This window comes from Sceloporus undulatus, chromosome 5 (genome assembly GCF_019175285.1).
Source record: "Sceloporus undulatus isolate JIND9_A2432 ecotype Alabama chromosome 5, SceUnd_v1.1, whole genome shotgun sequence".
NCBI lineage: Eukaryota > Metazoa > Chordata > Lepidosauria > Squamata > Phrynosomatidae > Sceloporus > Sceloporus undulatus.
The window spans coordinates 104,600,842-104,627,417 of record NC_056526.1 but is presented as its reverse complement, the minus strand read 5'-3'; the positions used below and the strand labels follow the sequence as shown (position 1 = coordinate 104,627,417).

The 26,576-nt window shown below is 39.4% G+C and overlaps 1 protein-coding gene across 4 annotated transcripts in view; it reads right to left on the bottom strand.

The window, feature by feature from the left end:
• SMC1B (structural maintenance of chromosomes 1B) overlaps positions 1-26,576 on the bottom strand; it is a 55,767-nt gene that overhangs the window by 29,006 nt on the left and 185 nt on the right. For 2 of the 4 annotated variants that reach the window (XM_042467503.1, XM_042467506.1), the window contains exons 1-10: positions 26,393-26,511; positions 25,089-25,197; positions 22,035-22,223; positions 18,295-18,407; positions 15,465-15,668; positions 12,573-12,811; positions 11,613-11,871; positions 8,744-8,884; positions 2,573-2,655; positions 112-319 (exon numbers count right to left, since the gene is read on the bottom strand). In XM_042467503.1, the coding sequence (XP_042323437.1) occupies positions 112-319; positions 2,573-2,655; positions 8,744-8,884; positions 11,613-11,871; positions 12,573-12,811; positions 15,465-15,668; positions 18,295-18,407; positions 22,035-22,223; positions 25,089-25,197 (1,545 nt within the window). In that variant the 5' untranslated portion in view covers positions 26,393-26,511. Of the gene's footprint in view, positions 1-111; positions 320-2,572; positions 2,656-8,743; positions 8,885-11,612; positions 11,872-12,572; positions 12,812-15,464; positions 15,669-18,294; positions 18,408-22,034; positions 22,224-25,088; positions 25,198-26,392; positions 26,512-26,576 lie in introns of those variants that run through there. The other 2 variants (XM_042467505.1, XM_042467504.1) reach the window with 2 other exon arrangements.

The following is a 26,576-nucleotide window of genomic DNA, read 5'->3' as shown; positions in this document are numbered from 1 at the left end:
AATCCTTGGGCTGCTCCTTCACTAAAGATGCCACTGAGGTAGAATGGAAACATAAGGTATGATAAAGGAATGCCTGGTTAAAAGGCATAATATTTTTGAGTCTATGGTTACCACATAATCAGGATACAGTCGTTTGAGGCTCTCCAAGGTTTCTGCTTTCATTTGCTGACGTTTCCCTTCATGGACATCGATTTTAGCATTGTGCAAGTCACTGACAATTTTATTCAGTTCTTCATTTACTTCGACAATCCGTCTTTTTGAACTTTCTATTTGATTTGTCAGCACTTCTTCTTCCTGTTTTTTTTCTGCTAATGATTCACTTTAAACCAAAACAAAAAGGTAATGTCAATTAAGAAATATTACTAGAAATTCTATAGGCTAGAGCCTGTAGGATAATGTGTAGCGATGTTAAAATATTATTTATTATTTGTATAAGATAAAATTACAATTTGTATAAGACAAATCTACATTACTTTAATGCTTTCATATCATTTTAATACTATAATTCAGTTCATATGGAAATCAATCCTGCTTGTTACATTTAACGCAGAATAGCAGCATCATCAGAAGTACACAATAGAGAAGAGTGACTGAATTATAGAATTTAATTCTTTCCCTTATCTTCCCGCTTGATAACTAACCTTAGTTATCAAGAGGGAAGATAAGTGACTGAATTAAAGACATAGACTTGTCTCAAATAATATCTAGCCCAAAACATGTGGCAGGATATACACTTGCCTTGATTGTTCTTATTGCTTCAGGGGGAAATGGTGAATGAATACGAATGGAGCTAGAAAAATTATATTTGAACTTCCAAATTTATTTTCTTCAAAAATGTGCTTTAATGGCTACTCAGTCCTTGCAAGGGTAATAGTCCTACATTAATAGTCTACACTCAATGACTAGTGGATCTGTATCACTGCTTCAGGTCTCTTAACAACATTTCCTACAAGTTTAACTGGCATTTTTGCCAAGGATTGGTCTCTGCTGGTATGATAAAATTAAAGTAAATGCAGATTTTAATAATCATTATACCAGCAATCTGTTAAAAATATAAAATACAAAACAAGATTATGTTTTAAAGTGCCTTTATAGGTTTGGCTCCATGAAGCTTTATATAGAAGAGAAATGGTACAAATAAAAGGATAACACTGAAATCTTTTAATGTTGGAGGAGGTCAACTACAGAATGAAAACAAGTGAAGAACTGGAGTTGGAGGGATATAAATCTCAAAGCTACTTTTAGCATGTTTGAGAAATTTAAAATGGATAAGGATTTATACAGTTTAGAAGTAACAAAATCATAATTTGAAATTCAATTCTGTTTTATCAAGCATTTAATGCCAAAATTTATAAATCACTGTTGAGGCTGGAAATGGAAGATGAACAGGTCAAAGAAGGACAGGTTGCATACCTGTAACTGTGTTTCTTTGAGTGGCCATCTGTGAAGCCACACTACTGAGCATTCTGCGCCTTCGCAGCATATCTTTGGAACCTTCTAGAATGCTTACATAAATTTTTTGGCAATAGCTCCACCCACTTTCCATTCCCTCTTTCTCTGTTCCTGCTCATTTTACCTCAGTTTCCAAGGATGCCACACAGCAGCATCCCTAGGACTGAAAGATGCAGGACACACAATGTGAGAGGATTGGTAAATTCATGTGAATTTGCAAATGACCGCTTGAAGAACCACTGTTACAGGTATACAACCTGTCTTTCTTCATGGTCTGTGCAGTTCACATCACTGGAAGACTAGCAAGCAAACTAGATAGTGGAAAGGGTGTCATGCGAGATTACTGTAAGAAAAACAATTAATTTTATTGAAAACTGGAAAATAATTCTGTCCAAAGGATGCATCACTTCTGGACCGAGTGTCCAATCTAAAGTATGAAAGAAATGTCAAGTGGTTCTCTATTGCAAAGCTCATAGGTTACATGAATTGTTGAAACCATCCATTTTGAAAAATGTTGAGAAGACACAGAAAGCCTCAGCTTCAAAACCAAGTAATAAACAGTCTTCTGGACTTTCTCATATTTGATGTATAGTCAATAGAGGATGTCAAGGCTCTAAGAACATCAAGGGAATGTAGAGCATGTACAAAGTCTGAAAAGAGATTTTGCATGAACACCGGTAAAAAAAATGTCCACACTGGCTAATTACTTTATCATTAAAGAGTAACATTGTTGCTCCTCATCACCCAAAAAACAAGAGGTAAAAATAATGACAGTATTATCATCATTCATAGGGTGATTAAAATAATAATGGTGAAAAGCCAAGTAAGAATTGACCTGTATTATTCCTAAATTCTGGCCACTGTACATGCAGAAGGCCATTCAAAATATTTGAATGTGCAAAGAACTTTCTCTATGGTTATATCTTGAAAACAAGCAGAAGGCCATGTACAATAATAATCCAATGTTTCCCTTTAATAATCCATTTTGATTGCCACCTCTCTCTATAAACAATGGTGAAAAACCAAGTAAAATATTAGGAATAGACTTTCACCCAAAAGTTTGCTCTGGTACTGAAAGTAACAAATGTGAATTTTTACCAACTTTAAAAAAAATACATACGTGCACGTCCTACTGTATTCCATCAGCATCTCTATCCGTTTTTCGTGATCTTCTATCTGTTCCCTAATTTGTTTTATATTTTCCTAAAAACAACATAGAAATGTTGTAAGATGCCACTTTTTCAAAAAGGAACACTGAGTGTACCCCAAGATTTCATTCTCTTTAGATGATTAAGGTTATGGACTACTCATTTGCTTCTGAATCCAAGTTATGTAGATGAATTCCTTTTTGTTTGTTATGTGCCTTGAAATCAACTCCGACTTATGTGGAATCTATCACTGGGTTTGCTTAGCAAAATATATTCAGAGGGGGTTTTCACTGCTTTTCTCTGAAGCTGAGAGAGTATAACTCACACAAGGTCAACAGTGGGCTTTCATGGCTGAGTAGGAGTTCACTTCTGGAGAACTAGTACAATATTCAAACTACTACAGCATTCCGGTTCTGCCTCCTGAAGTGGAAAGACCCTCTCTCATTTTCAGGACAAGCAAAATGGAACCTAAATGACTGTTAGGTTCAGTAAGGTTAAATTAGAAATATAATTTAGGATCTGTTAATTCTCTCTAAACAGACAATAATACAGAAAGCAATTTCTAAGACTCAAATCTACTTCAAACAAATCAAGTGGAATCAAATGTTTTCTGAATTTTAGAGATGTAAATCTTAATTTAGTTCATTCTTGTACACAAGAATGTATGCACAAATGAGTAATTCAGAGGTTCCCCCCCATTAAGTGAGACTACACATATTTTTGTACTTTTGAAAATACCATATGACTTTTACATGAAAAATGTGTTTATGCAAAAATCCTTGGATTGTCTGCAAAAAAGCATTGCATTTTGCACAGAATACCATTTTTGGACTGACAAATTTTTTGCACAAAATGCCACACTGGTTATTGTTTTTTGCACAACATGCCATAGCAATGAGGGTGTAATCTGGGTTGCTGAGAGGAGGAATGAATTCATTCTGGGTTTCTCCTATCACCACCCAGAGATAGGCAGGAAGTACCAAAGGAGTCCACTATGGCGGGATACACACCGCCATTTAGTACGTATAGGATACGTACTAGGGTTAGGAAGGGGCGGTGCTTCCGCACCCCCCTAACCCTAGTACGTATCCTATACGTACAAGATGGCGGCGCCCTTCTACATGGGCGCCGCCATCTTTACGTACTGGACGCACAGCGTCCAGACGTGTCGCGGCGCCTATGACGTCGCGAGTCCGCGCCAGGCGCCTCGCGACGTCATAGATGCGCCGCAGAAAGAAGCTCCGAAATGGAGCTTCTTTTTTTGCTCCGCGCGGGAGTCGCGCGGTTTGGCTGCTGCGGCTCCCGCACGGAGCAAATGGCGGCGGCGGGGAGCACCGCAAAGCGGCAGTTTGTACCCCGCCAATGATTCAGTAAAACACAACTGACTCCTGTCAGCTGAATTAATCAGTATACTCACTAGCCAAGCCTGTAGAGATGTCACTAAAAGAAATTCATTCAGCAAAGAATAGGAAAGAAAGAAGCCAAAAAGACAATTGCAACCTGATCACAAAGCCAGCAGTCACAAGGGAGTCAGGTGGATTTCTCCTCTCAACAATCTAAAATGCATCTTCACAGTAAGTAACCAATGTGCCATTCTAAGTTTCAGGAGTCTTGGCCCTAAGGAGGGCTCCTTAAAGAATGCACACAAAGCATTATTTGTTATTTAGGCATCTGCAGATAACTGGTTACCTTCATTTCCCTCCTGTATATGGAAGACTACCGTAGAACAATGAGGTAGACCATAGAACCCTACATAAATCATAGAATCATAGAGTTGGAAGAGACCACAAGGGTCATCCAGTCCAACCCCCTGCCATGCAGGAAATCTAGATCAAAGCATCCCCGACAGATGGCCATCCAGCCTCCGTCTGAAGACCTCCAAGGAGGGAGACTCCACTACACTCCGAGGAAGTGTGTTCCACTGTCGAACAGCCCTTACTGTCAGGAAGTTCCTCCTAATGTTGAGGTGGAATCTCTTTTCCTGCAGCTTGCATTCATTGCTCCAGGTCCTAGTCTCTGGAGCAGCAGAAAACAAGCTTGCTCCCTCCTCAAAAGGTCTCCTGAAAATCTGTTGAGCAATGCTGTTTGTAGCTGATGCTACCCAGGACTCATGCTCCTTTGCAGCAACATCCATAGGGGCTATTACTATAACCAGAAAGTCCACCTTTCTCAAGAATTGGGATGTAGGTAACCACTCTAGGGCAATCTTTCCATGGTGCCATTCAGAGGTTTCAAATTGTTGGGCATGAGGACTTAAGGGATATTTTGGTTAACACTGTGGATAACAAATAGGCTATGCCTTCTACCACTAAGAGGTTTGACAAAAAGTAGGCTAACAGATCCTCTCAGACTTACTTCCTTGGTTCTTCCTATTGTTTGGTGGGATCAAGAAATTTCAGATCCTTCAGACTTTCTTTTCAGACTTTCTTGGCCTAAGTCTTCCTTTCCCTTCCATCAGCTCAACATTCTCAGCTCTTCACCCAATGGACAGGGATGATCTCAGGCACCAAGGGGAATGGGGCAGACAACCTTTCTGATGCCGTTCCTTTTCTGGTAGGTAACAGATTTCTGTTCCAGGAGATTTGAGCTCAGCTACCACAGGCAAGTGGGTTTTCTACATTATGTCCCTTGGTTATTCAATTACATTTGCTGAGGCTTCCTTCAGTATGTTATTCCTTTCTCCTGTCTTGAAATATGCTCAGAAAAGACTAATCTATATTCAGGCCATCATGCATCTTCTCCAAAATGGTGTGTACATGTGTCACTGCGAGCATGAGTCTCATTACTTGTAATGGGGCTCGAGCATACAAGCTTTTTGTTTGACACGGGGGGTCCTGAACGGATCCCCTGCGTAAGACAAGAGCAGACTGTAACACCACAAAGGGCATGTTCCTGTCAGAGAAGAGGCAGGCCAGTTTACTTTGAGATGCAATCTGTGGACCTAATGTCTGGCTTTTAGGTTTAATGATCTTGGTAAGACAGATAGTTCCTTGGGCTGGAAATCTGAAGAGAAGATTCCTTTCATAGAACTTTACTGAACTAAAGTAACCTTAAATTCCAGCCTTCTCAGAAGAGGGCAGCCTATTCAGACCTAATGAAGCAAAACATAACAAAAAGGATTTTCCCTCACTGATTTTGGTTGCTGCAAGACTGTGGCACTTCTTTTATCCAGTTCTTATATCAGTTCAGGCTGACAGACATACGTGTTCTTGGGGATGACAATACCAAAGCTGCAAAGATCTTGGACAGAAGAAGTACAAAAACTTCTAAATGAAACAACAGATCAGGAGATTCCTCTTGAGTGGAACTAAAATATGGCCATTTCCCCATGTCCTTATCAGAAATACCATCATTACCTAAAGGTACCTGAGAATCCACTTGTAGAATTGGGAAATCAATATCCAACTCACTTACAGAGGCCTCTGAGGAGTAGGGGGATGGAGGGTCTTACAGGTAGTGAGATTGTGAAGGTCTGGCTGACAATAAAGTAGAAGCTCGGGTCTTGGTTTGAAATATCAAATTTTATGTTGCGCATAACAAAGAAACCAAAATCTGGCTCAATTCTGCCCTCTTATGGGGAGGCCAGGGAGAAAATATGTCCAATAAAACAAGCATAGTTAGAAGCAACACTATACATGTAATTGGAACATAGAACATAAGAAGCATGAGCCAGAGAAAACTAGACATAGTAAAGGAAATGGAACACATGAATACAGCAATACTAGGAGTGTGTGAGTGAGTTAAAACGGACAAGAATGGGTCACTTCGACTCAGACAACTATACAGTAATCTATTCAGGAAATGAAAAAAACAAGAAGAAATGGGGTGGCTTTCATTCAAAGGAAAGATATAGCTAGAGCACTCAAAGGATACAACTCGAAATCAGACTGTATATTATTAATAAAGCTTCATGGTAAATCTATAAACTTCACAATAATCCAGGTATATGCACCAACCATAGATGCAGATGAAGAGGAAATTGAAAGATTCTATGATGCTTAACTTATATGCTGAAAACATCATAAGAAAAGCAGAATTAGAATCAGAAAAAGAAGAAGAATTAGAATCAGAAAAAGATAGAAGGAAGCAACATTACCAACCTAAGATATGCAAACGACACCACAATATTAGCAGAAGACATTTGGGAATCACAACAGTTAATAAGGAAGTTTGCTGCAAAAGAGAAAAGTCTAGGGGGAAAAAAAGAGCAAATGCTTCAAAGGATGGTTCAGTTTTATTAAGAACAAAATGGAAAAAAGAGGTGGGTTAAAAATGTTGCCAATCAATTAGGAAGGCAGGAATAGTAGGATCTGTGTACAGAGTCCAAAGATAGAGTATAATAGTACTCAAACCAATACATACAAATGCTAATAAAACCAATATGTACAAGGCTAAATAACCATAAATCCCAACCAATGAACAAAGTGAAGGGAGATGTTTAACATACAAAATGAAGGTTCAAGTAAAGTGTTCAACAATTCCAAAAAGACAAATGGGAGGGATTACCGTACAAGCCCATTACAAATATAAGATAGATAAAAATAGAAATAGGACCAAATGCGTTTCAACATTAAGTCTTCTTCAGTGGTCTAAAAATGCTGTTATAGCAGCATAGAAGGTATGGCAATGAATGTGGGCACATCCAGTGAAGGTAGTTTGTTAGTTGTCCAATATGAACTGTAACATGGATGTCCCACATCAGAATAAGTTGGTCCTCTTTCTATTTTTATCTATCTTATACTTGTAATGGGCTTGTACAGTAATCCCTCCCATTTGTCTTTTGTCCTATCTTCTTCTCCCAGTGTGCCCACACAAGTGAGTGAGCAAGTGAGGAAACACATGTACCTTTCCTTTTCATGCTCCCCTATCCCTCCGCTCACCCATGCACATGAGTGACCAAGCAAAGGGCATTTGCAATAATCTGCAAATAAGCACATTTGTGAATGATTCACCAGCATATGTGAAGTCTTGCAAGACTTCTTAATATCTCCTGCCTATCTTTAGGCAATGATAAGAGACCAGGATGTGTAGATTCCTCTTCCCACAAACTCAGAGATGTTTTGCACAACTGGATTGCTTCTTCTTCAAAGAAACCTCAGTTTATAAACACCTCATGATGATTCACTATTTTCTCAATGAGTTGTCTTGCTTCCTCAGTGAGAGCAAGAAAACATGTGAGCATTATTTACATCTCTACACCTGATCAACACTACAGTAGCAATACAACCTTTAGGTTGCTCTGGATCCACTGAAGAAAATAAACATTCATGTTAAGTCTCCTTGCCCCTTCAGAAATGCAGGCTACTAAACAGTGAAATGCAAAGCAGCAATATGGCCATCTTAGGTGAAATGCTTCTTCATAAAAGTTTACAGAAAATTTCTCAATGTACGAACACCTAATTCACAAAAGAAGCATCAGGAGAGATGAATACATCTGGTCTACAGAACAGAAGAACAGGAGAATCTTACTATTTTACAGGAGTCTTTAAAGTGGCACATTAACCCTTGAGGTGGCTGAAAGCAGCTCTTCCCTGAGCTGTGAGGCAGGAGAGGATTCTACAGAGTAAATGCCTTATATGCTAGGGAGTCACATATTTATGAAAAATCTGTTTAATATACATTTTAAAGGATATCCAAATGGTACCTAACATACCTAAAACTTCTTAATTTACATTTAAGACAAAAATGCAACACAGATTCTATGGAGTAAAATCTTGATATTGGCAAAGTGTCTTCAATATAACATACGTCTGTTACAGACAGCCAAAATAAAGCTGCTTCGAGTCACAGTGGAAGTATGGTGTTTCAATGATGCATGCGTCCTAAGAGTCCAGAAGCCACACCAAAGCCACACACCATTTTACTACCCAACTCTATAGAATAGGACTTCAGTGTCTATAGATTTTGGTATCTACAGGGTGTCCTGTAACTAAACCTCAGGTGATACCAAGGTCCCACTGTATGTGAGGAGGCAAGCAGCCTACCTCTCAATTCTGGCTCTCATGGGAAGAATGATGGTGTTAAAAGGAAAGTTTCCATCTGTAAAGGAGGTTGTGTGAACTCAGTTGGACAAAACTGTTCAAAAACTCCTAAAGCTACATTAATACATGTAAGAAAAAAAGCAAAGAGTCAGTTATAAGTACCTCAGTTTCTTTTTGTCTCCGCTGATCAAATGATATCTTTTCTCGATCTGCCTTTTGCTCCCATTGCAATTTTTCCAGTTGTTGAGTCAATATAGCTACTCTTTTTCTTACCAGTTCCTTCAACTCCTTATATTTATTTATCTGGATAAAAGCATAAAAACTTTACCAAATAAACCAACTGATCACTGCTTCCATAAATATCTGCTAAGAAGTCTTCAATGATGTTTGCTCAAAGTAGTTATGTCTAAGATTGTAGATTTAATGGTAGAGTATGAATCTTCCAAATTACTGCCGTTATTATAACATTTTTATTTCTGATTTGAACTGATAAAGTGTTCTGTACAGTTATGCTGGCCAGTGACCAGAATTGGTTTTGGACAACGCTGGCTCTACAGCTTAGTAACGGAGATGAGCACTCCCCCTACAGTCAGTTACAACTAAACATGCATGTCAAAGGAAAACCTTTACCTTTATTACATTAGTAACACAAGAAATAAAAACATATTACCGTATATGCTTGTAAGTCAACCTCATGTATAAGTCAAGGGCAGGTTTGGGGGCTGAAATTATGGATTTTGATTTGACCCATGGATAAGTCAAGGGCAAAGTTTAGGGGTATGCAACAAAGATCTAAATGTTGGCCTACAGTTCAGGATTCTGGGAACTGAAGTCCAAAATCCTTTAAAGAGCACAATTTTGGGGCCAATGATCTAAATAATGAAGCAAAAGAAAAAAATGCCCCAAACCCTACATTTCAGCAGTTATAACTGTCTGTGGTCACACTAAAGGTTGGATGGATGAGAGAGTAGAGGAGAAAGCCCTGACAATGGCTGGGGCTTCCTGGGCCAAAAGGGACCTGATTAAGTGCATAATCTCCGGCGGGGGGGATTACTTACGTCCTCCCCTCCGACGTGATCCGGGGTCCCTGATGAAGGCTCTCCCTCCTCCGACCCTGACCGGGTCGATCGGGAGGCCCTGGCCTTGGCAATGGGTGGGAGAGGGATTCCCTCTGCTGGCTATGGCCGCGCTTCCACTCCCTGGCTGGGACATAGTGGTGGGGAAAAACCGGGGCTGGCCCAGGCTGAGGACAACATCCAAATATAAAGGCTTTACCGGTTGACCTGGCCTCTCCATCGCCTGCCATCACCAAAAGTGGAGGGAGAAAGAAGGAAGGAAAAGCAGGAGGAGAAAAAAAAGGGAAGGGAACTTTTTTTTTTTTTTTAAAAAGGAAAGAACAAGAAGGGGGAAAAAAGGAGTAAGACAGGTGAGTCCGGAAAGCTAAACTGAAGGATCAATGAAATCCAAAGAAGAGAATTTGGTTGGAGCAACAAAGCACATGTCCTACCAGGAGCTAGGCAGGAAGAAGAGTGAGGCTGCTAGGGGTCGTTCCGCCTATGGGGGATGGAATCAGGCCCCTAGCCTTTGTTTTTTCTCTCCCTGCCTATCAGGAGCCATGTGGGTGAAGCTACCCAATGTTAGGATGCTTGGCTCCTTCTCTGATGGGACATTTAAAGATTCTAGCAATTTCATGTCTACTCATATGTGACAATGAGGACTACATCCAAATATAAAGGCTTTACTTAATCTGCAATTGGCAACAGTTTCCCAAATGCAATGGGGTTATGTCAATGTGTTACCTTTCAAAAATGTTTTGTGCATCTGTTCAATCTTTCAGTGAGATTAACTACCATCTACAATGCTATTCTGCTGAAATGTTTAGCTCATATGGGATTTAGGAATACTGTTGGATTTTTCCTCAGGTCATATACCCATTACCCTATGTGGTTTCTAGGGGCTCTATTTTATCTCTTATGTTTTTTAAGACTTGTATGAGCTGCAGGGAGAAGTGATCTGGAGTTTAGATTCAGCAGTATTCTCGTGCTGATCATACCCAGGTTCAGGTTCTTCTTTCGATCAATGTCAAAAATGATGTGGAAGTTCTCAACAACTGGCTGAATGCAATAAAGGAATGGATATGTGCTAACAAGTTGATGTGCTCTTAGTCATTATACAAACTATTAAAGCTTTGGGAGCACAAACTATTCTAGATGAGGCTGCACTCTGAAAGATCAGACTTGCAGTTGGAGAGTTATTCTAGATCGGTCATTGCTGTTGGATATACAGGTATCTGGCTTGCTTTTGCCAGGAAGTACTTTTGCCTGGTTGTGGCTTGTGCTCCAGACACAATGTTCTGGCAGGTCTTATATCAACTGCTGAGGTATTTAGTTTGTACCTGAAACTAATTTACAGTACAATGTTAGTTTTTAGCTATGAAGATCTAACATCACTCTGAATGTTTCTGAAGATTTTATAAATTTTATTACTACTTGCTTTTGTGGGTTTTTTTTCTGTCTATAACCTCCATTGGTTCTTTTCTTGAGCCAAAAAATGTACATAAACCCATATATTAAATATATGAATAAATCTAGCATAATAATAATAATAATAATAATAATAATAATAATAATAATAAATTATTTATTTATAGCATGCCCAATCACAAGGAATCTGGGCGGGTTACAGCAATAACTAGCATATATTATATTGGAAAAACCTTATGGCTAAAACTTGCTTTTATTGAGCAACCAAACTTATAAGAACAACAGAAATAAGAAGGGTATTCAAAAATAAAAACTTTATTATTATTATTAACTCTCAGCCCTAAAACCAACTGCTGATCCCAATTTATGGAGAGCAGATCAAATCAACACTAATATAAATCCCACTAATTCAATGTGTCTATTCTAGTGTGACTAACAACTGAATGTAGGCCATCAAATCAGCTTCTGTTGTATTAGTGGCAAATACTGTACATTAAAATTTAAATTCACTGTTTTACATACTAGACATATTTTGTCTTGAAATTTACCTGATTCTCTTCCAGCAAAACATCTCTCATTCCATGGAGTCTCTCCTCTGCAATCTTTTCTTCAAACATTTTCTGTGCTCTATCAATGTCATTTAGTTCATCCTGCAGTTCATTCTTGTTATCTTCTTGTTTAGCTTGCTCTTTCATATGATTTCCTAGTACTTTCTTAGCAATATCTACTTTTTTAATTTGGTAAGTGGTTCTTTCCTTTGCTTTAATATACTGAGGTCTCTTTTGCTTCAACATAACTTCCAGAGGCCTAAAAAGAGGACACATTTATCAATGTCCACCAAAATTGTTCTAATAAAATTTAAATAATATTTTGAAGACTCCAGTTACCATCAGCTTAATGCTAAAATCTACTTATGTAGAATCAATTCAAGTACCATGACAGTAAACCACCCCAAAACACAGTGAATATTTATTTATTTATGGGATTTAGATCCCACCTTTCTTCCAACATGTGATTCAAGGAACTCTGGAACTCATAAACAAACAAAGTCTCCATCACAAAAGAGTTCAAAGTCCTTAAACCCAACTCCTGATACTAAGTGACACTTCTGTAAACTGCCATGGAACTAATGAGTTTACTCTATGAGCAAATGAATTGATGCCAAATTTTTCTCCATTGCTACTGACCAGCAGAACAAGACCCTGAAGTGTACTCCAGTCTCAATCCAAAACCAAGCACAAGAATAGTTATTTGCTGAAGCTATCAAACACATACTGTACTTGCAGGTTAAAGCTGTAATCCTTCCAGTAAAGTGAACAAACATTCTGAGACTTTCTTCTGAGTAAACATGCACAGAATATAAGGTTACTAAACTAGTGTTCTTTAAAACAAGACCCTTATAAAGGCTGATCCAGCAGATACAAAGTTAATAATTTTCTAGTGCATTATGAAGGTAAGGAATTAAAATCCTCCGGCTTTTCATTAGTTATGAAGATCTAGGCACTTACTTTATTTCTTTTTCAATATATTGATTGTTTCTATTTAACATCCCAAGGTCCTTTTTCTTAGCTTTCACTGTATCTTCAGCATGACACACATCCTTTTTCTTAGCATCAATATTTTTATTTTTTGCTGACAATTTATTATTAAGGACGTCAATTTTTCGTTTATTGTGATATAGCTGAAAAAGCTGCAGCTGACTCTTCTTTTCTTTCAACTCTTCAAAGAGCATCTGGTAACGTTCTGCCTGTAAACAGTCAAATTATAGTTGTTAACTGATTTGTAACACCAAAACCTTGAATATTTGCTTTTACATAATGAGGGATGTTTTGCTTTTCCATCCAAGGGAGAAACTTCTGGGAGTTGGGACCAAAGTCTAAACATGAAATTTGTTTATGTTTCATAAACACCTATACACATAACCTGAAGGTAATGTTATATATTATCTTTGTAATAATGTTGTGCATGAAGGAAAGTTTGTGTATACTGGACTATCAAAAAGACACTATTTCAGCCACCCAACTGGACGATTTTGGAGTATTTTGGATTTTTTGATAAGGGACACTCAACCTGTATAAGTATTTGTTTTAATTCATATAAACTGGCTAGAGTCCCAGGTTCAGGGGGGAAAGTGGGATATAAATGCATAAAATAACAGTAAAAGTATCTTCATTTGTCTCCACCCCAATTAAACATTACTAGCAAGAAACTAGAATTAACAAGAAACTAACAAGAGCCAGTGTGACAAAGTAGTGTGAGTGTTGGACTACAACTCTGGAAACCAGGCTTCAATCCTCACTCAGCCATGTAGTGGGTGACCCTGTGCAAGATACATGCTCTCAGCTTCAGCGGAAAGCAATGGCAAACTTCCTCTGAACAAATCTTGCCAAGAAAACCACATAATAGGTTTGCCTTAGGGTTGCCATAATTTGGAAATGACTTGAAAGAACACAACAAAAACACAGCAAGAACTACTTTTTCACGAGTTACAATCTAGTCAGCATTAGTGATTTCTACATAACTGTGTATCTTAGAGAATAGTGAGGGAGAGTTATTCAACTAAGAATCAATACATTTGTTGTTATCTGCCTTCAGGTCCACTTTGACCTATGCCATAGAGACCTCTAAGCTATCCTATCGTCAGCAGCCTGGCTCCAGAAATACCAGAACAGTAAGGTCTCCATTTTTGAACTATGGAAAGCAGGGGATATCGACTACAATTCAGTTCTAAGGATTTCCAGACACAAAGTCACAGAGTAAACTAAGTTGATGCAAGGAGATTATCTTCTTTAATGTTACAGTAATAGAATGGTTCCCAATTGGCAAAGAGGTCAGGCAATGCTGCATCCTCTCACCCTATCTGTTCAATTTGTATGCAGAAAATATTATGCAAAGAGCAGGCTTGGATACAGAAAAAGGAGGAGTGAAAATAGGAGGAAAAATATGAACCATCTATGATATTCAGACAACACCATACAACTATCACAAAACATAACAGACTTGGAACAACTACTAAGGAAGACCAAGAAAGAAAGTGCAGAGGTAGGCTTACTGCTCAACATAAAGAAAACAAAGATAACAATCACAAGGGGTCTAGACAAATTCAACCTAGACAATGAGGAAATAGAAATAGTAGAAGCGTTCTAGTACCTTGGATCAGAGATCACAACTGGGACTGCAGTCAAGAAATCAAAAGAAGACTGGGAAAGAACTATGAAAGCACTAGAAAAGATCCTAAAGAGTAAAGACATACTCAACAAAAGTTAGAATCGTACAAGCCATTGTATTCCCTATTATCACATACAAATGAAAGAGCTGGACAGTGAAGAAAGCACATAAGCAGAAAATCGATTCTTTTGAGGTGATGTGCTGGAGGAGAGTGCTGAATATACTGTAGACAAACAAAAAGTCAAACAAACGGGTCCCCCCACGCGCCCCGGAAGCCAAGATGATTCAGCCGAGGCTACTGTACTATGGCGACATCCTGAGAAGGCACAACTGATTGGAAAAGACAATAAGTCTAGGAAAGGTAGAGGGATATAGAAAAAGAGGAAGACCGCACGGTACATGGATGGATTCTATCAAGGAGGCCACAGGTGTGAATTTTCAGGACCTAAGCAGAGCAATGGAGGATAGGGAGACTTGGAGATGTCTCATCCACAGGTTGCCATGAGAGACTGGATTACTCAAAAGTGGTTAACAACAACAACAAACCTAGTATTTCAGTGCAACAATGCACTAAATCAGGATGTCACCACTGCAAGTCCACACTCTCAACACTGGAAATTTGAGCTGCAGACTTTAAACCATTGTATAAAAATACATAAATCATCACCAACATCAGTAAATAGCTACTTAAATCAAAACTATCTACCAGTCAAAAAGTATAAGAATTACAGAAAAGCATCTTTTTAAGATAGTTAAGGAAGAGGAATCAAATATACAGTAACACAAGGCCAAAACACACTGAAGAAATAATCCAGTTTGAAATTGCTTTAACTGCTAGGCTCAATGCTAGGGGATCCTGAGAATTGTTGTTTATTGTGGCCCAAGAGCTGTCTGCCAGTGAAGGCTCACAAACACTACAGCTCCCAGAATTCCCTAGCATTGAGCCAAGGCACTTAAAGTGGTCCCGAACTGAATTATTTCTCCAGTGTGTCTTGGATCTTACTTATGGTGGGATATTTCTGGTGTTTAGATTTATGATAATATGCATATCACAACATATTAGCTGCACTTCTGTAATAAAAACCTAGTTAGAAAACCCTGACCTCAACTACGACTTTTCATTAAAGAAATAGAAAAAAATCATTTACATATTATATCTCACACATAATCCTAAAACACTCTTGGTAAAAAGAGGCTAATTTAAAAAAAATGTTCTGTTTTGTTTGTATTACCTCTTCTTTCTCTAATTTTGCACGTTTGCGCTCAGCTGCAACATTTTTTTTCTTGTTGTAACTGAACTGTGCATCTTCCTCTGCTCGTTGCATTTTCTTCTTATTTTCTGCATATTCAGCAGCAAGCTCCCCTGAATTACTAATTTGCTCAAAGAGCTGAGTTCTCTCCTTTGGTTTCTTCATTGCAATTGTTTCAACTTCACCCTAAAATAAGATAGTAAAACTACAGAATGACAAATCATTGAACAAAAGCAAAACAGTTATCAAAGGTGAGATGAATAATCATTAGAAAAACAAAAGGCCTTCTTACATTTAATTCAGAGGCGAAACAGATTGCCCCTTTGTGATGGCTAGGGGGTGATGCCAGAGCGCAGCGTTTAGACGCCGCATGCTCTGACATGCTCTGAATCCGGTGTCACGCCACCCGCCCAACCATAGGGAGGCAGTTTTGGGGCAATCCGGCAGCACAGCGTTTACATGTCTTACACCACAGGAGCGCCGCAAAACCGGCGCGGCACTGGAAAACCCAGCTTTTTACTGGCTCAAAAAGGAGTAGTAATTTATCACTTCTTTTTGTGCCAGCAAAAAGCTGGGTTGGGGCTGCAGCATGCAGTTGCAGTGGCCCCAACCCAGCGTTCAAAGGGGTAGCATCAAGCCCTCAGACAGGATGCTAAACAATTGTTAAATAAGTTTAACCAAGTAACTAGCTACTGCCTAAAACAAAATCAGAAAGATGTTTAATAGGAAATGGCTTTGAAAACCCTAGTTAGGAGTGATGTCTGAATTTAGTTAACAATTATAATGGCTATTGCTTTATCTAAAGCACTGTTTGTCAGTAGACTTGGAGGCCCAACTCATATTTAGAACCATTCCAAAGTTAACACAAGCCATAAGATGATGCAATGTCAATTACCTAAAGTCTAAACAGGCCTTTAAACAAAAATTTACTACTATTTTTGAAGTTAGGTATCAAGGCTAGCTCTAGGAACGAGTAAACATTTTAGCATTACTAAATGCCTTACACCTGTTAACACTCTATCATGTAGAGAATCAGTACTAGAAGGAATTCTGAAGAAACATGTTTGGAATAGTCACACTACTACTAATTATTACACTTTATTGTTATGATCCTTTGAATTATACAGTGGAAATAAGAAGTTGTACTTACCATGAATAATCATTCTAGGATGGCAATTAACCACGGCTGGGTAAATCCCCATGTGACAAATCATGCTAGTCATGCCATCCCAATATTGAATCAGAGAAAAAAATTATGGAATAATTTCAAGGCCACTGAAGAAATTCATAGTATGACGTTAAACAGATTAAAAATACATCATGGGACAACTCAACTGTGGCAGTTCTGTGTATTAACAACTTGGAAAGGCCTTTAGGTTTGGAGGGAGAGAGTGTAGCTGACACATGGTTTTGGAGTTAGAAAAAGATTCCTCATTTCCATATCAAGTTCACTGTTCTACAAGTTGAGTTTCCCTTGTTTGAAATACTTGGGACCAGAAGAATTTTGGATTTTTTCAGATTCTGGAATATTTTCATATACTTAATGAGGTATCTTAGAGATGGGACCAAACACAGAATTCATTTATGTTTCATATACACATTAGAAACATAGCCAGAAGGAAATTTTATACATACTATTTTTAAAATAATTTTGTGTATGAAACAAAGTTTGGGTACACTGAACCACCAAGAAGCAAAGGTGTAACTATGTCAGACATCTAGTATCACTAGGGTTGGCATCATCCAGTGAGGTAACCATGGCGTCACCCTCCCAACTGACGTCCACCTGTATCACATCATACAGAATCCTTAGTATGTTTTTCATACTAATGTTACTCATAAATCGTAATTACCATACATCTCTGAATGTAATGGCAAGAGCTGTGACATAAACAACTAGCAAAATTAAAATTATATCTTTAAATTACAATATCTTATGCACAGCCTAAATGTATTTATATGTACATTTGGTAAGATGTCATGTTTTAATATAAATTTTAAAAGCAGTAAAACTTTATTTCTAATTTTTTTTAGATTTCTAAATGTAAGTTTTTTAAAAAATGTGTGGCCTCTCCTCTCTCTCTCCACTAAGCCTTACCCCACTCACACCATCTCTTCAACATTTCAAAGGGATACAAGCAAACACCACAGCCCATTTCTGCCAAAAGGCAGGCGTTTGGAGAGTAGTGATGTCACACACATCCCTTAGGGTGCACAGGAATTATGAAAGAGGCAATCAACCAGCAATGTGGCACCAGTTGGTTGAGAGATGCCACATTAGTTTAAATGACAGTAAGCCTCTGGTAAGGTACAGGACTGGGTCTAGGCAACCCATGCGGAACTGGATCCATTCAAACTGATGCATGTACAGTATACAGTATATGTATACATAATGCTACATGTGAGCTCAGCTGTATTTCTTCCAGGATTCATAGGATACGCTGCACAAGAACAAGCTTTTATTTTAAGAGATGTACATTATCCAGGACTTCTGGAATAGAGATGGTGAACAGAAACACATAGCTGTGCTCTAGGCCCTTAGCTGCGTCACATTTCATGTAAGTCACATCTCACATGATTACATCTTCATTATTTGAATATAAGAGGATACGTGATAAACCAGCAGGCAGTGCAACATAAACTCATAGCCGGGTTCTGTTCTAAAAAATAATAATTCTAGACCATTTTGCCAACCTACCCCTAATTCTCTGCAGTGACACTGCTTAGTGATACCAGCACCCTCTAATGAGACCTTTGGCAAAGTATGCTCTGACTTTCTTATCTATAATTTTTTAATAATACATATATTTACCTGAAAAACCAGGCAATTCCTTGCTCTAGTAATTATGCCAATTTCTCCAAGTTCTTTTGTATACACAGATCGGCTGACCACAGAGTCATTGATACGAAATTCTGATCCATTGCCTAATTTTGAAAGAATGAACAGAATACACCGTTCATGCATTTTGATAGATAATAGTGTTCAACTCTTACATGCAATTGGAGGGTGGTGGAGTCTCCCACCTTGGAAGTCTTTTTAAACAGAGACCGGATGGCCATCTTTTTTGATTGAGAATTCCTGCATGGCAGGGGTTGGACTGGATGGCCCTCGCGGTCTCTTCCAACTCTATGATTCTAAGACTTGGCATTGAACACAATTTTCTCCATATGTTTTTATAAGTTGACAGCTTAAAACATCTGTCTTTTACACACATTATGTCCTGATGTGATCTACAGCAATAAGTATAGCTGCTAGATGCTTCTATACACATAGTATAAACTATTCCCCCCAACAAAAAAACAAAATTGGATGTAATGTAAATCATTCTTCTAAAACAATGGTTCCCAGACTTTGGTCCTGCAGATTTTTTGGACTTCAGCTCCCATAATTCCTTAGTGTTGGCCAAGCTGGTTGGGTCATCTGTGAAATGAAGTCCAAATAATTTGAAGGACCAAAGTTTGGGAACCACTGTTCTAAACTACGGGGAGTGAGGCAGATAGCAAAGGGTTAGGCTTTTCTTCCAAACAGAAGAGCTTACAAAACAATTCAAGTCACTTGCCCAGATACAACACGTCTCTCAGGCTCAGGACTTGACATTAGCAACTAGTGTGAGGGTCTCCTAAATTTCAGACTATGTCATGGCAAAATTGGGGGGAGAGGAGGTAGAAATAAAAACTTATAAGGGCAGATGAAAAGAATCCAATTACTGGGTATCCATGCAAAGAAAATACAGTATGCAGCATTTGTATTTATTTAAAATGTGACAATCCAGATGTTGCTGAAATGCAACTCCCAGCTGCCCTAACTAGCACAGCCAATGTTGAGACTTGTGGTCCATCCATATCTGAAAGGCTGCAAGATTCTCATCCTAGACTTAGATCCAAAACACACTGCAGAAATAATCCAATTTGAGACTACTTTAACCAGGGGTCGGCAACCTCCGGCCCGCGGAGGCCTGCCACCTGGCCCCTGGCTGCTGTTGCGGCCGCCGCCGCAGCAGCCACCCGTCACGGCTTTTAGCCGCTCTGGGCGCCACCATTTTGGGCGAAAAAATGGCAGCGCCCATAGCGGCCTCTGGGTGCCGCCATTTTTTTGCCCAAAATGGCGGCAAAATCTCGCGTGACCTCGGGGGACTTTAGGAGGCCCGCTGCCGTCCCTGGGGCCCTCCAGGAGTGCTCCGAGGGCGGCAGGGGGCCTCTGGGGGGCTCCTTCCCTCCCTGGGGCCCCCCAGTGGGGCCCCGGGGGGGGGGGGGGACCTCAGGGGGCCCTTTGCCATCCCTGGGGCCCTCCAGGAGGGCTCCGAGGGACGGCAGGGGGCCTCTGGGGGCCCTTTGCCATTGTTGGGGTCCTCCAGGAGGGCTCCGACAGCGGCAGGGGGCCTCTGGGATGCCCGGTGCCATCGCTGGGGCCCTCCAGGGGGCCCTCCAGCGCTGGCGGCCCCCACCAGCTTTTTTGCTGGTCTCTGACGGGGCCTGGGGCCCTGTCAGGGGCCAGCAAAGGTGGGGAGGCCTGGCCCCCGGAGGGTGGAAGCTCTGCCCCCGGCATGCGGCCCCGCCCCGAAGGGTGGAAGCTCCACCCCCAGCACGCAGCTCTGCCCTGGAGGGTGGAAGCTCCACCCCCCGCACGTGGCCCCGTCCCGGAGGGTTGAAGCTCCACCCCCGGCTTCGGACCCCCAGTCGCCTGAGGGACACCAACCTGGCCCCCGGCTCAAAAAGGTTGCCTACCCCTGGCTTTAACTGTCCTGGCTCAATGCTAGGGAATTCTGGAAATTTTGTGAGACATTTAGCCTTCTCTGTCAGAGCTCTGGGGCCACAATAAACTACAATTCCCAGGATTCCCTAGCACTGAGCCAGGGCAGTTAAAGCGGTCTCAAATTGGATTATTTCTGCAGTGTGTTTTGGACCTTAGTTAGAGGAACCTCACAGAGTATGAGACGATCTGTGTGCTCCACTTCACACTAAACAGAAGAATACTTCGTAGCCAGGGGCACTTAAATGAATGAGCTGCACAGTATGGTTTGAATGAAATTTGCATGCATAGTAAGCACATCTACAGCACCTCTGTGCATCTTCTGTCTGTGTACATACTTTGCTGTTTAAAATCACATTCCATGGCATTTAAAATGGAAGAAAATTCTGAAAGTTTAATAGCAGTAGTGCAGAACAGAACTGTCAAGCTTCACACAGGTGGCACCATGGACTTGATCAAACTTTTATTTGGACAGAGAAATTAATGGCCCGAACAGACAGGCCAAAATAAAGCTGCTTTGGGTCACATTGGAAGTATGCTGTTTAAATGATGCACACATCTTAAGAGGCCAGAAGCTGCGCCAAAGCTGTGTTCTAGTCCTTAGGACTGGAGCATGACTTTGGCGCAATTTCCGGCCTCTTACATCATTTAAAGAGCATACCTCCAAAGTGACCCAAAGCAGCTTTATTTTGGGCTGTCTGTTCAGGCCCAAAGTAACCCTAATATGAAGCAAAAACTCTACAGTACTCTAAGGGGTGTCAAACTGGAGGTCTGAATTCTTGAGTGTTTCCCATCACCTCAGAGGCAGTGATGAATACTTCAAAGAGAGCAAGAGAAGAGTCTCTAGGGAGTGTCTTCACCATTTGATAAGTATATACCTTGTCTTCAAAAATTACATGTTCCTCTTATGTATATCAAAGTATCTCACTAACTCTATACATTCAATTTCAGTTGTCATTTGTTTTTTGTGTGTCTCCTAGTTGTTTCTGACTTATGGAGACCTAAAGATGAATCTATCTCAGGGTTTTATTGGTAGGGTTTTTTCAGAGGAAATTTGCCATAGCTACCCTCCATGGCTGACAGGCTGTAACTTGTCCAAGGTCACACAGTTGGTTTTCATGTTTAAGTGGGGATTTGAACCCTGGTCTCCAAAGTCATTATGCAATGCTTAAGCCAGTACACCACACTGACTGTGTACACATATATGGGGGGAAATCTAACCTATTTAAATAATGGTGTATCACTTCTAACAAAATTAGGTGAAAACAAAATACAGGTAGAGTATCCCTTATCTGAAATGCCTGGGAACGGATATGTTTTCTATATGAGATTTTTGTGGATGTTAGAATATTTGTATTTGCATATATATAAAATCAGAGATAAAGAAGCTGGAGAAAGATTGAGGATTTGTGAATTGGCAGGAGGTATGGATTCTTGCCATTTCACAGGTCCTAGCTCTTTTAGCTTTGCAAATAAAGTACAGGTACATATTGCACTATTTGTATTGTAGCTCAGAAGGTTTTGGATTTTGGCATACTTTGGATTTCAGAATTCCAGGTAAGACCTACTCAACCTGTAAGATGAAAATTGAAACTATGAGATCACATTTTGCAAAGTCTTAATCTCTATGAAAAATTTGCTTCCTGTGGTTAAATCCACTATTTGCCCTTGACCCAGTAATTTATGCAACAGAAGTAAGTTTATTTTATGTAACTGCATAAATCAGCATTAAAAGCATTATGTACTCAATTATTTACATTTTCATATATGCTACCTATTTCATACTTAGAAAAAAACCTCACCTCGAATAGTTCTTGAAAATGTTTTCTCTTCCCCATTCGCCTCGCTATACACCATTCTTACACTTCCAGTCGATGAAACAGGTTTTCCAACATGTGCCCCATAGATCAGCTCTTGAATGTGTTTCACTCTTAAATTAGATATCTTCTCACCCATTACAAAACTAAGGGCATCCATTACATTTGATTTCCCTAAAATAATACAAAATAGTAATGTTACTTTTTTTCAAATATGGATTAGATAATTACAGGGACTGAGATTTTCTTTCACATCTGGCCCTTAAAGTCCTTTAATTAAATAATTTACATCTGGAGTAGACAAGGGCAGGAGCCAGCTCTCGGCCCCTTGTGCCTTCCATGGTGCATGATGTCACTTCTGTCTATACTTTTTGGGCCATTTCAGCCATTTTTTTCATGATTCCTGTGGTGCTGGGAACTTCTGTAAAAGGAAAGGTTAACTGCCAAATTGGCAGGTGGTTTGGCGCTTTCCAGAAAAAATTTAAAACTGTTGGGTCTAGGGGACTTTGCAGCTACAAAAAATGGCAATACTTTCCCCATCCCTGTCCTAAATTTAGATATCCTTATCCATTGGAACTGTTTTGATCATTTCTAGACTAAACTATTAAAACATAGTTTAGCATGATAAAAAGTAAGATTAGTCTTTCCCAAGGCTTTCATGCTTCTCATTCTCTTCCAAAGTGGACTCAAAGGGAAGGCTAGAAATGTTCACTTCCATTTCAGATAAATCTCAGTTTGCTGTAACATTAGAATTTTAATGAACTATAGTTAACCCTAACTACTGGTTTTAAGTAGCCTTGAACACCATGCTAGGATAAAGGGAAGATAGAACTCACCCACTGTTTCTAACACTGCTCAGACATCATCCCTTGTAAACTGTCGAATCCTATTACAGTGGACCCTTGTTATACACTGGGGTTTGGTTCCAAGATCCCCCATGTATAACAAAATCCATGTATGCTCAAGTCCCATTAAACATAATGACATAGCAAAATGGTGTCCCTTATACAAATGGAAAATCAAAGTTTGATATTTGAACTTTATACTTTTTTTTAACATTTTCAAACCATGGATGTTTGAATTCGTGTATAAAAAATCCATGTATAGAAGAGCCAACTGTATCTGTGCTGATCATTTATATGGTTTTGAGTCAATTAAAATATCTTCCATTAACTGTATTAGCTTCAACCCAAACTAATTATGCATAAAACAAAGATAACATTTTTGGAATAAAAGATCACATCCTCTTTCATTTTTATTTGATATACAAACACATGCCAGAGCAAGACTCATGAATGGCTTTCCGTTACGTCATGAGGACAGGTAATGCTCTGCCTTTTTAAAAAAAACAAGGGCGTTCATAGGGCAGTTGTTTAATTTACATTAAAGAAAATTGTTGAGATTAAAGGACAAAAAAGTGAGGTAACATTTTAAATAAAAACATATCTTAATAAAATTTTATACAAAATATAGGATATATTTAAAGAAAATACTAAGCTACGTAGTAAATCAGAGGAAATACAGTGTGCCCTTTCTTTACACGGGGGATCCGTTCCAGACTCTCTTGCGTAAAGTGAATTCTGCCTATGTTCGAGCCTCATTTAAATGAATGGGGCTCATGCATTTGGTAGTGTGCGTGCGCCATGGGGGCATGCCCCATTGTTCCCTATGGGACGTGCCACCCTTTCTCCCTGCGCGGATTTCAGCGTATGCTGAAAGCCGCGTATGACACGGGTGCAGTGTACAACAACAGTTGTGTGTTGGCCCAATGTAGCAGTGGAAAAGTCCCTGGAAATAGGGGAAAGTCCCAACTCAAAAGATGAAAGTGGGATACACCTGTCTGAAAAGCAAACAACGAAGCACTGCAACTGTTGCTGGGGGAAAGGCAGAATATTAGCAACAGCAGCAGCTTCATTTGTATACCGCTTCATACTGAACTAAGCAGTGTCTAAGTGGTTTACAACTATAAGATAATCCAATACATAGGTAATTAAATTAGCTACTTCACTTCCAGGTGTATCGAAGGCCTACTATTGGTGGAGCAGAAAGGTGCTGAATCTAAAGCCACCTCCAACATTTTCTCAAAAAGCATTTTGCAAGAATGCCACTGGTAGATTTACATCCTCCAAACTCTCTACAGACATAACAGACCCTCTGAGTGAAGACATCGCCCTCCTGCCAGCAAAGCCCTTAGTGGATAAACCACAGATATCCATCCAAGATGGGGTTGCTCTCCCCAAAACAACAAGTGGGCCCCTAATATGTGAAATTTTTCACAATTTAATTTTGATTGCTTTGAGAAGCAATGCTTATATATCATTTCAGATAGGTGACACTACATACAGTGTAAGGGGTTTGCTAGTTGCCTTTTGCACCTGAACAGCAGACAGTAACAAATGACTACTCTGAATCATGTATAGAGTAGCTGATAGGATCTTGTTTTAAGTATAAAATATTGAATATCCACGAGGATGAAAAATGCTAGCAACTGTCTTTAGAGAAAAGGAAAGAAGCACCACCATGGAAGGCCTACTCTCTTCGAGTGTTTAAAGCCCTAAATGGCTTGTGTCCAATCTATCTCTGGGACTGCCTCCTTCCATACAATCCAGACTCAGGTCTTCTGGGAGGAATTTGCTGCAACCTTTAAAAGCTAGGCTGTCTGCAACAGCCCAGAGGACCTTTTCGGCTATCGCTCCCAGATTATGGAATGGCCTGCTGGATGAGAGCTGCCATATTACCACCTTAAACCACTTTAAGAAAGCTGTTAAGACAGATCTCTTTTGGCAGGCCTTTCCTGAATAGATGCCCAGCCACCAAAAGAAAGCTTTACTCGTTGGCCTCCGAGTTGCCTATAGTCACTGTTTATTTGTTATTATTGTTATAGTTTTAAGTATGTTTTAAATGATAAATGGTTTAATAGTATTTTAAGGGGCAGTGGGCTTGGGGGTCATGTACCTGTACCTTTAATGTTGTAAGGTGCCCCGATTGCGGGATAATAATAATAATAATTATTATTATTACTGTGTTCATGTGTGTTACCTGAACCATTGGGACCAATGACGCAAGTGAATTTCTTGAATGGCCCAATGCGTTGCTTCCCTCGCCACGATTTGAAATTCTCCACAACCAAAAGCTTCAAGTATCCCATCTGCAGAGGAAGGACAGTGCCGTCATTAATAGGAAAGTGGGAGGAGGAGAGAAAAGGGAGGGCTTTGGGACACAGAACGCAGAGCTCCCTTCTCACCATTAAGCAGAACCTAATAATTGAAATATTGACCAAGTAAAAGCTAGTAAGTTGTAACTAATAATCAAAGTCTGTAATTTGTTTATTCAGTTCCTACACCATCTTTCTCCTGATGGGATCAATGGCGGCTTGCAAATAAAAATTCTAAAAACTTACTGTAATAAAAACAATTAAAACATCAGCTACAAACCATAAAAGAATTACAAACGTTAAAGCCACAATAAAATACACTACAGATGATGGATCTTAATATGTAGCAAAGCTGGAACAGACAAGTTTTTGGAATAAACTAATTTTTAGTGCCCTTTTTAAAAGGCATATATTTGCCCCCATTTTTTTATTTTCTCATTTTTGCTCTCTGTTTCTCATCGCGATAGATCCTTTCCTTTTCTCACCATCAACAGCAGGTTAAAATACAAAATACATTTAATGGCCCTCAAATTGCTTTGCAGACAGGAGAATAAGGCCTGTGAACATGAGGACTCTTTGTATTTTTAGTCAAGTAAAAGAAATAATAATCTTAAAATGAAACTGGATAATAAAATAGGCACCAAATAAATAGCATTCAAGTAATTATTATTTTCTTTTCTTTAAATATTCTTTATTGGTTTTAACAAAGGCATAAAATAAAAAATATTACTAAACACAACACATTCTTCATCTAATAATGATTCCTTATACATCATACTACTAATACGTGGTTCTTTAACCTCTTATGTACATTACTTCATATATATGTATGTATGTATGTATATAGGGCCACCTGGATTTGGTGTTTTATTCCCCTGGCCATTGATTATTATCCAAACCTACACAAAACTCATCACTATTGAACATAGTAATTACTTAGTAAAGCTATAGTAACTGTATAGTAAAGCTATAGTAACTGTATAGTAAAGCTATAGTAACTGTATAGTAGAGCTATAGTAACTGTGTATGTGTGTGTGTGTATATATATATATATATATATATATATATTTCAAGCTAAATTATGACAAAACCCAGCTTTCAGTGGCACCACTTTAAAGACAAAGAGGTCCAAAAGTGACCCTGTCTTTTCCCTTCAAGGGCTCCAGCGAGGAGACGCCATTCTCCTCACCTTCTTCTATCTCAAGCAAGCTGCAACCCACTCAAGCCCCGCCCACTCCGCCGGTCGCGTGCAGCAGGACCTGAGGAAAATAACAAATCTCGCGAGATCTCGACGCGAAGGGAAAAGGCGGCAACATGGAATCCGCAAAGGCGGCCATTTTGAAAGTGGGACTCTTTGGTGGCTCTGTAGTGTG